The following is a 10998-nucleotide window of genomic DNA, read 5'->3' on the forward strand; positions in this document are numbered from 1 at the left end:
GTACTCTGCAGACGGCCCTCCAGCGAGGCTTGTAAGTCCTGCGACTTTCTTAGTGGTGGCCCACCACCAGCGTACCTAAAGTCTTAATTTTTGCCATCAGGACAAGTGAAGTAACATTTCGTTGTGATTCGCACCCTTCCAGTCTCTGGGGACTCTGGGTGTCTCTCACTTTCTGTGCATCTCCTGCTCATATCCGTTGCTTATTTTTTTCCCTTGGGATACAGTGTCCATAGACCAGACATCATCCTAAACTCCCATTTTGTCAGATCCATTAACTTTTCACGTTATTGCTTGGGCTTTTGGTGTCCTGTTTAAAAAGTGTCCTCCTCCCACTCACTATACTCTATGTGGCGTTCCCTTCCACTTTTAGGTCTCTATTCTGAACCCATCCTAGACAATCTTGGGTATTTTGAGCAAGTTTTCCCATCACAGGCTGTTAAACAACTCTTATTCCACAGATGAGGAAACTGAGTCGCAGGGGATGTTGCTGTCTTCTGTTACAAATCTGCACCATTCCAGTATATCCGCCCACTCCCCTACCCTCAGGCTGAGGGACTGGAACTTGACGGTTCACTTCCGAGTAGGAGGGAGAGGCTTGGGTTAGGGTCCCTGCGCGGGCCTCTGCTGTCATCTACTGGCCACTTGCAGGACTGCAGGCACTGAGGCTTCAGGCCCACCGGGTTCAGTCTGAGCCCTTCTTCTGACTTTGGGATTGGACCCAAATTGAGCTCCCGCCCACCTCCCTGTACAGCAACACACACACACACACGCACGCACGCACGCTAGCTCATGCACGCACGTGGATGCACATGGATTCCTGGGCTGCAGATCCAAGGTTCTTCAGAGCATTAAATCCCGGAGAACTGGTACTTGCTGTGTGTAGGTCTTGAGTCAAAGGAAAGGGTCTGGGCCTCTGTTCTGTCTCCTTGAGACAGCCTTCAAGCTGGCACGGTTTGGTGAAGCAGAGACCCTGATGATGGCCTTGACTGAACCCCTCTTTTGGACGAGACACTGAGTGGGGGTACTATCCGGACACTCTTTGACCTCACTGGGACCAGAGGAGGCAGCGCTGTACCCACCCCACATAACCTACCAGACAGACATGCCTGGAGAGATTAAGCAACCTGTCTGAGGTCAGCAGCGCTCATGGCAGGGTCTCCATCCCTACCCCCAAAGAACAACTCCAGGGCCCAGCTCTCACCCTCAAATGATGCCCTCCTCTCCTGTGCCTCCCTGCCCCCTTCCCACATCCACTTGTACAAATACACTCTCACATGTATTCACAGATGCACACATGCACAAGCACAGATTTGCACGTGGGTAAGTGTACAACTACTGTGTACAACACGGGCATGCACAAGCACACAGACATTTACGTCCGGCTGGACCCAGAACCTCAGTCACAGAACCCCATCTGAGAATCTGATCCAAGATCTCAGCGATGTGAAGGAAACCCTGTGATCTGGAAGTGATGAGGGAGCAGGAGGCTGGCTGAGAACGGAGCAGGGGCTGGCACCTTGCACCCCCTCTCCACCCACTCCCCTTGGTAATATGTGTGACATTTCACAGGCACCCCTGACTGCCCTAAAAGAAGAGCAAATGGTTATCTTGCAGAGATCACAGTCCTGCAAGGCAGGAGTCTCTCTTGGTTTACAAATGTCCTTGAGATTTACAACAAAGAAGTTGCCTTATCAATAGCCCAATTTCCAAAGATACATAACTCAGTTCCTCAAGCCCTAACGTCACCCTCCCCTCCATAAAAAAAACCGAAGGAAATGGAGGTAGAAGGAAAAGTAAATAAAGTTAAATTTCTTTTAAGACCTAAATCTCACTAACAAGGACATATGATAGCAGGAATGTAACATTCCACCAGGAGAATCCCAATTGTCTTTATGTTATTGCCTCATTAGAGGGAAAGTGGCCTTGGCTTGATAGTAACCAGGCCTTCCATATCCTGACAGTCTTCTTTATCCCAATAGCCCTTCTGAACAACCCTTTGTCCTCACCTACCCAACTCCTGTGTATATAATCAGCCACTCCTCACAACCCGGGGCAGCAGCATCTCCATCTGCCCACGGGTCCTGTTCCCGTGCTTTAATAAACCACCATTTTGCACCAAAGATGTCTTAAGAATTCTTTCTTTAGTCGTCAGCTCCGAACCTCACCCCACCGAACCTGACTTAGGTTCTAGGACTTCATCAGAAGCATCCATAGCTTGGAGATTGGAGAAGGATCTTCCCTCTGGAGGTGACCTGGTTTGGGCCAGATGAAACCAAAGCTGAGCAAGAGTTCATTCTGGACAAGCAGGATCCCACTCACAAGCAGAGTGCCAGGAAGTTGAGGGTGGGAGCTGGCTCCTTGTCCCAGCCAAATTATCTCAGTGTATGCTGCGGTTGCTAGCTTATTTTCTAAAAATAGAATCATAACAATTGTTCTAAACATGTTATAATTGTATTTTTTAAAATATTTTATTTACTTATTTGAGACAGAGAGCTTGAGACAGAGAGAGATCATGAGCTGGGGGGAGGAGCAGAGGGAGATGCAGATTCACCGATGAGCTGAGAGCCCAATGCGGGGCTTGATCTCCGGACCCTGGGCTGAAGAGCCACACTTAACCAATGGAGCTGATGAGGGAGCACGAGGCTGGCTGAGGACAAAGCAAAAGCTGGCGCCTTGTACCCGTCCCATCCGCTCCCCCTCAGTCCTATGTGTAGCATCCCTCAGGCAGTCCTGACTGCCATGAACAATAAGCAAATAGTTAACTTGCAGAGCTCACAATCCTGCTAGACAGGAGTCTCCCTTGGCCTAGAAATGTCCTAAATCTCACTAACAAAGAGGATTGATAGCAGGATTGTGACAACCCACCAAAAAGTCTCCCAACTATCTTAATGTTAATGGCTGGTCTAAAGACAACATTGATCCAGCTGCAAGGGCAAGGCCTCTGGTAGCCGCAGGATACATAACCTGCCATCCCTCACAACCCGGGGCAGCAGCTCTTCCTGCCCACAGGTCCTGTCCCCGTGCTTTAATAAACCACCATTTTGCACCAAAGATGTCTCAAGAATTCTTTCTTGGTCATCGGCTCCGGACCACAGCCCACCGAACCTCACCTAGGTTCTAGAATTTCATCAGAGCCACCCAGGTGCCCCTATTGTGTTTTTAAACTGATCTCCTTTTAATTCAGATTTTAATTGCATAAGTAAAACATGCTTGTTATAATAAATTCAAGCCATAGGGAAATGTGAAAAGTAAGCAATGGCAGTGCTTGCCCCTTTGCAGTCTCCACCACCAGTGCCAATGCTTACTCAAGGACACACAGTGCCCACATAGTTCCATCATAGATGTTTTCAACTGTTCACTCAACACAAGAGACTCAGAATACGTGGTTTCCCCTAGCTGCTCATTTGCCAGCACACTGATGGGAGAATTCACTGTTTGGGATAGCTGGGCCAGAGTAGGGGGTGGGTTCATGGTGTCAGACTTTGCCACACAGCCCCTTCCGTGATAGCTGTATGTCCAAGGGGCCAAAGGCTGAGGACTTTGGAGTAGTTTACAGTGATGAAAGGGTCCAGTGAGTGAGTGAGTGTGTGTGTGTCCAGGGGAGAGTGGTGTAGAGGACTGAATATATCCCTCACACACACACACACACACACACACACACACACACACACACACCTGTAGACTATTCTTCCGGGAGTGGAATGGCTACAAATGACGAAACTAAAGAGACCAAATGAGCCAGACTTTAAGGAAGGCACTGCTGTGTATTACTGTAACTGACCCATCTTGTGACTGTTCCTAGTGGGGAGGAGCTGGGAGACCCTGCAGCAAAAGCCAGTCCCTGGAGTGCAGGCAGGCAGGGCTTACCTGGGAGAGAATAAGGAAATTTGTCAAGTGAAAGCATGAGAGGAATTGCCACTGGGTGGCATCGTGGGCCCAGCAGTCAGAGCAGGGGTGGGTAGGGAGCAGCCAGAGTGGGAGATGTGATAATGAGAAGAAGGCCAGAGGGACCCACAACCTGGGGCAGAACAGGGGCACATCATAGACTACTCACACAGGTAAGGCACAATACTCTGTCACACTCACTGACAGTGGTTGGAGGCCCTTGAGGCCTTTTAGTTTAACACACAAAACTGCATCACTGCTGAAATCCCTTAAGGGAGCTTTCAATGGGACACCCATTGTGCTCTGACATTTGACTGGCCTGGGGGCAGGGAAGCTTCTCTGTGGACCATAAAACTGGATCCTGAAGGATCCCTAGGAGCTGTCAGATCAAGGAACCCAGCGGGGTGGGGGGGGGGGTGGAATGTTACTGTGCTCCAAGCACCAACTCATCATTTGCCGGCTGAGATCTGGGGTACATTTTCACTTCTCTGTACCTCCATCTCATCACCTGTAAAGAGGACACAATGTGTAGTGGTTAGACAAGGAAATGAGACTGGAAATCATCGATCATACATGGCACATATGAAATGTTCAGTGAAGTAGTCACAGTTAGAGGGAAGAGGTAGTCCTGGGTTAGAGAGCTTGGGATTTGGCTCCACGGGGACCCAGGTTCAAATATTGGTTCTGTCGCTTGGCAGCTGTGAGGCCCTTTTGTCTTCACAGTAATGGGGCGGTAACAGTTTCTGCTGAAGAGACTGCAACCTACAAGGTGCTCCATGCTGGGGTCTCTCAATGTCCCAGCCATCAAGACTGGGATGTTACTTCTTCCCCAGCTCTTTCAGAGAAAACATTCTCGCCTGGATCCTTTTAGCTGTGGCAGATCCTTGAGCCCCCTGGACCTGTTCGGATCTGAGGCCCCCCTCTGCACCCCTCCCCTCCTTCTACGTCCTTCTCCAAATCCCACCCCATGCCACCGACTTCTCCACCACCCCACACAGAGTCCGGGTTTCCAAATGCGGCCCACAGGGGGCGCTTGCAACCCGTGAGCTTTGGGGGAGCCACTAGCTGGGAGGACAGGCCCGTGACCCTGCCCTTGCGCTGCCACCAGCTCTACAGAGCGATAAAGGATCCTGTCTCCAAGGAAGCGGAATGCCCAAAAGTAGTCTGCGCTCGGGTGGGTGAAACCCCTGCCCCTCCCTGGCTTTCTCCAACCGGGTCTTCCCCTACTGTTCTCTAGGTCACGTTCAATCCGGCTCGTTCCTCAGCCTCCTATCCCAAAGCTGCAATTGGCCCGCCCCGGGCACTCGGCTCCGCCTCCTGAGCTGCGATTGGTCGGCGAGCGGGACCCCGCCCCATTTTCCTGGAAAGTTCTTGGAAATCTGTCAAAGGTGTTTCCTTTTGCTGCCCTCAGCGCCGTCCTGGGGAGCCGGCGCCCCCGCCCACACCCCTCCCCCGCCCCGCTGCACAGCCGGCGGTTCTAGGAAGACGTCGCTTCCGGGAAGGGTTGGGACACAGAGGACAAAAGATTAGGCGGCTCGCCCCGCCCCGCCCTCCCGGCCCGCCCCCCGCGCCCTCCCGGCGCGCCCGCGCCGTCGCCGCTCAGTCCCAGCCTGCAGCCTGTGCGCCGAGGGAGCCTCCCCTGCGAGGGATCCCTGCGCCCACTGGCTCGCTCCAGCCGCCGCAGTCCGGCCGAGCCCCAGCTCCGGAACTGCCGCTGCTACTGCCGCTGCCGCTGCCGGGACATGGTCCTCTGCGTTCAGGGGTAAGTGCGGCTCGCCGCCCAGCGCCCGGCGTCTGCGTGGGGCTTTCGGGATAGTACCGCCTCGTGCTCGCTGCCGGCCAGTAAAAAGGCTGGACGGGCCGGAGATGACTGAGTGCGGAAGGAGCTCGGGGTGTCGACAGGGAGCGGTGACAACACCGCCACTACCTCTCCTCGCACTGTGGGTAGTGAAACTGGGGGTCGGCTGACGACGGGAGGAACACAGGGCAGCCTAACCTTGGGTTCTGGCTGGAGCGGTTGAACGCCAGGGAAGCGTGTCCTCTAAGACGTGGCTCACCTGCCCAGACCCCCTTCTGGGCCCAGAGCTCTATACCCTAGCCTGCAGGCCGTAGGGCCTATCGGTGACCTTGGGTTAGCCCCTGCCCCGCTCTGTCCCATCATCCACCCTTCTGCCATGGGCTAGCGACTAGGCTTTTCTTGGGAAGCCAGCCTGAGATCCATGGCTCCCCCCAGGTTGGCACCTGCTGGCCAGCAGCTCTTGGAAGAGCCTGAGTTTGGCCTGATTTAACTGTGGTACCCCCACAGTTGCGTCACCCCTCCTCTCAACCCGGTCTGGGATCCCATTGTGAGCACTTGGCTCCTGTCTCCCTTCTCCAACTTTCCCCCAAACACTGGGGTGGGGTGGGGGCTGATAAGAAGAGTCTTGGCCTCAGCTGAACATTCTTCCATACATTCCTTCCGCCTTAGCATCCCCTTCAACCAATAGGTCTGATGCTCTCCGGACTGATCTGACAGGAACTCCGAAAGCTCCAGGGAGAGAGAAAGGAGAGATGACTGAGTGTCCACACCCAGGGAGCACCGGGTGGCCCAGTGGGTGGAAGGTGGGGCAAGGCTGAAGTGCCCATTGCCCTGAGCAGTCCTGTTTCCAAGGAGGGAAGCAGGAGGAGCTAGGAAGACTGTACTACTGTATAATTCTCCCTGATGGTCTCCCGCATCTCCCTCCTCTGAATTTTGAGACTCCCGAACACCCCCACACCCTTGTTCTCAGGACCCCTCCCCAATTCTGGGGTTCCACATTCTCCACAGGGCCGGTGTTTGGTGTCAGAGAGCAAGATTTTTTTTTTTTTAAGATTTTATTTATTTGACACAGAGAGACAGCAAGAGAGGGAACACAAGCAGGGGGTGGTGGGAGAGGGAGAAGCAGGCTTCTCACTGAGCAGGGAACCCGATGTGGTATCCCTGGGATCCTGGGATCATGCATGACCTGAGCTGAAGGCAGACTCTTAATGACTGAGCCACCTAGGTGCCCCAGGGAGCAAGATTTTTAAGACCTCCACATATACAGCCACAGCCCATCTGGTGCCCTCCCCAGGTTGGTTTGGGCTGCTGGCTTTGTTGGAGGCGCCCACCCTCAGGGCTGAGTATGCTCCACTGGCATGTGTCCCCATTCAGGACTCACAGGCTGGGCTCCGCAACAGGCACCCACACGTACAGGCCACCCACACCTAGAGCACACCCGCTGTCGCCCCCGCTATGGCGATGACAGCTGTGGACACACCCCTCTTCAGATACAGTCATTCACCTGGAGCATGTCATTCACCAGGAGACCAATAGGGCTGTTCACACACCCAGAAACCATGTTGACCCTAGAGGTGCCCACACCCACAAGTGCCTTGCTAAAATGTCAGGACAGGGCCACCACTGGAGGTCCTGGCCTGAGTGGCTAGCCTGAGCTGAGTTGGGGGACCCAGCAGGCGGGCCTCCAGCTGGTTCCTTGGAGCTTGGCCTCTGGCTCCCCTAGTAGGATTCCAGAGCTCCCGTAGGGTACCCAGAGTGGGTGTGGGTAAGTACGCAGACTGTGTTAGGCCAGGGTCTTGTGACCCCTTCTCCCGATTTGTTAAAATCTTATAAAGTGGGGTGCCAGGGTGGCTCAGTGGGTTAAGCCTCTGCCTTCGGCTCAAGTCATGGTCTCAGGGTCCTGGGATCGAGCCCATCATCAATCTCTCCTGCTTCTCTCTCCCTGCCTGTCTCTCTGCCTACTTGCGATCTCTTTCTGTCAAATAAATAAAATACTGAAAAAAAATCTTCTAACGCTCAGCGATAACCTACACTGTGAGATCTGGCTCCTCTGTCCCCGCCCCGCCAAGGCTTCTGTCCAACACCTCTTCCCACGTCAAAAGAAATCCCAGGCACTGTTTACCCATGCTGTCGTCTCGGCCCGGATGGAGCACCTTCCCTCCGCTCCTTCCTTTGGCCTGACAGACTCAGCTCAGGAACAGGCAGACCTTGACTCCCCCATGACACGCTTTGCTTTTATGACTTCGGGTTATAAGTTCTCCTTGAAGGCAAAGCCCATGGTTTTGTTATCTCGGTGTCCTGAGGCCCAGCAGGGGACCAGACCCAGGACTGAGGCCTGAGGAGTGAGGAAGGACCAGCAGTCTCTTATTGGGAGCCAGAGCCCATGCCCCTTACTCCCAGGAAGCCCCAGGATAACCATGCTGGGTGGCCTTCCCCTAGAGAAAGGCCACTGCTAAGATTGGGGCTGGCTCGGCAGCCCAACTCTTGTCACCAGAGAACACGGTATAGCCAAACCCGTCAGGATCTAGTCTGGGAGTACCCCTCATTAGAGGGTGGAGAAGCTGAATAGCAAGGTTTGCATAAGATCAGAAAGCCTAGTAGGGCTGGCTTGCCAGGGTGGGATCTGTAACATGGAATGACTACTTTGCCCCGTCTTGGGAGCTTATGTTTGTGGGAGGTGGGACTTGCCAGTGTCCATCCCAGACCCTCAGCTGGGAGGAGGAGGAAATGGGATGGGAGTCTGACCTGTTTGGGGAGATTGTTCCCACCTCTCAGCCCTGGCCAGTTTGGACTGAGTTCTCCCCGACAGGTACTCCTGTCAGGCATCCTGCCATAATTTGGGGGCCTCTGGAGCACCCCACGAAGGTTCAGGCCATGGTTCAAGCAGGACCAGTGCTGTGTAATCAGCCCACCTCAGCCCACAGGGCACCAATGTGAGGCTTCTTTACACTGGATCCTACTGGTGGCGGGGACACCAGTTTCCCATTCTGAGCTAGAAATGCCTCTAAGGACTGATCTGTGTTTTGGGTTGGTGCACAATAGAGAGTTCAATTACTGTTCAATAAATGCAAGAAGGCAGAGGAGGCTCTTTCAAAAATGAATCTCCATGTGGGGGGAAGCCATCAAGGAGGTTTTTGTGCTGACAGCTGGGAGGCGGTGTACTGACATCATTGAGCCCATGAGTGGGCAGAGCGGGGAACCGAGATGGACGGGCCAGAAGTCATGTAGCCGGCCCCGGGCGCAAAGGATCTCTGGAAGCAGGGTGAGCACAGGGCCTCCACTCACTGCCAATCCCCTCTTTTCTAGGCCTTGTTCTTTGCTGGCTGTGGAGCGGATCGGGCAGCGGCCCCTGTGGGCCCAGTCCCTGGAGCTGCCCGAACCAGCTATGCAGCCTTTGCCTGCTGGGGCCTTTCTGGAGGAAGTGGCAGAGGAGACCCCAGCCCAGCCGGAGAGTGAGCCCAAGGTGCTGGACCCAGAGGAGGACCTGCTGTGCATAGCCAAGACCTTCTCTTACCTCCGGGAATCTGGTGAGTTCGAGGAAAGAAGCAGGCCTTGTTCTGGGAAGTCCAGTGGGGAAAGCTTAGCTCTATCTGTTGAGTCTCCCTGCCCTGGAGAGTCTGATGGGGAAGGTGCAGTGTTCCCCATGGAAGCATAATGGGGGAGGCGGAGTCCTCCCCTGCTTTGCGCCCCCAGCTGAATGCCTCTGTGACCAAGCTCCTGCCCCCTCTCCACTTGCCTAGGCTGGTACTGGGGTTCCATTACGGCCAGCGAGGCCCGGCAACACCTGCAGAAGATGCCAGAAGGCACATTCCTTGTCCGCGACAGCACCCACCCCAGCTACCTCTTCACCCTGTCGGTCAAAACCACCCGAGGCCCCACCAATGTGCGCATCGAGTATGCTGATTCCAGCTTCCGCCTGGACTCCAACTGCCTGTCCAGGCCACGCATCCTGGCCTTCCCCGACGTGGTCAGCCTGGTGCAGCACTATGTGGCCTCCTGTGCAGCTGACCCCCGGAACGACAGCCCTGACCCTGCGCCCACCCCGGCCCCGCCTACCCCGAAGGAGGATGTGCCTGGCGACCCAGCGCTGCCCGTGCCCACAGTCACGGCCGTGCACCTGAAGCTGGTACAGCCATTCGTGCGTCGAAGCAGCGCCCGCAGCCTGCAGCACCTGTGCCGCCTCGTCATCAACCGCCTGGTGGCTGACGTGGACTGCCTGCCGCTGCCCCGGCGCATGGCCGACTACCTCCGGCAGTACCCCTTCCAGCTCTGACCTGCCAGTGCGGCTGCCGGGCCTCATCCGGCCATACCCTGGAGGGGACGGTAGCCCCAGCCGGACTTGGGCTCCCATCATCCCTCCTCAGGTCACCCGGTGTCTGTGTGCAGCACCTGACCAACTGGACCAGGAAGAGTCAGCAGGAACAATGCTACAGGGGTGGGGGATGTCTGGAAAAGTGTCCCACAACCTAGAAGTCAGCGCCCACCCCAGCCCCCATGTGGCTGGGGTGAGCCATGGGTCAGAAGAGAGGGAGACAGGCAGGACCTGTCTCATCCTGTGGGCTGAGCCCAGGCCCCCACTTGCCTGCTATGGCCTCCTGAACTATGTAGACTTTGCCGGCCCTGGTTTCTCAGTCCACAGGGGTAGGGCGGGCCCCCTCCTTCCAGCCACCCTGTCTCAGGGCAGATGGTGGCTAGAGGAACTGAGGTTGGCAGTGACGGTCTCCCCAGTGGGGGAATAGGCCAGACTGGGGGACTGCCAAGTTATACAGTATTTATTTATTTATTCTCCTTGGGTTGGTCTCAAGCTGAGCCAACCCCACGTCTCTTCCCTGAGCCCCAAGTGCTCTCGAGACCCCAGCTCTGCCCCAGCTTCTCTGGTTCTTCCTTGTGGAGAGCCTCACCCTGAGACCTGTTGCTGGACCCAAGGCAGTTCTGGATATCCTGGCGCTGACCCACCCACCTGTGAATGTGCCCCCCTGCCTTCTGCTGTGGAAGGGTAGATAAATGGACAAGAAAATAGGAGCCTGGGCGTCAGTGCCCAGCAGAGCCCACCTCTCCCCACCCCTGCAGGGCAGAGCCCTACCTGCACAGAGCTGGTCTGGCTGGGCCACGGGCCTGCGGGAGCGCGCAGGTTGCCCCAGGTCTGCTGGGCCCACTTCCTGCCTGGGAAGGCACCTGCACGTGAGAGGGAAAGGCCTACATATCTGATAAAGACTTTATCAAATAATTATTATAACAAGCAGAACCCAGTTTGGTAGTCTTTTTTCTTCTACTGATTTTTCTGTATTGACAATAAAATTGTACTTTTCATTTAA

The 10998-nt window shown here is 55.0% G+C and overlaps 1 protein-coding gene across 1 annotated transcript; it reads left to right on the forward strand.

Moving 5' to 3' along the window:
- The first annotated feature begins 5258 nt into the window (after nucleotides 1-5258).
- Nucleotides 5259-10998, forward strand: CISH (cytokine inducible SH2 containing protein). Its single transcript, XM_082702598.1, has 3 exons — nucleotides 5259-5647; nucleotides 8990-9210; nucleotides 9424-10998. Exons 1-3 carry the CDS (start codon nucleotides 5628-5630, stop codon nucleotides 9954-9956), a joined length of 774 nt encoding a protein of 257 aa, XP_082558724.1. The 5' UTR covers nucleotides 5259-5627; the 3' UTR covers nucleotides 9957-10998.

The sequence above is a fragment of the Mustela nivalis genome (genome assembly GCF_964662115.1).
Source record: "Mustela nivalis genome assembly, chromosome: 1".
In the NCBI taxonomy this organism is placed as follows: domain Eukaryota; kingdom Metazoa; phylum Chordata; class Mammalia; order Carnivora; family Mustelidae; genus Mustela; species Mustela nivalis.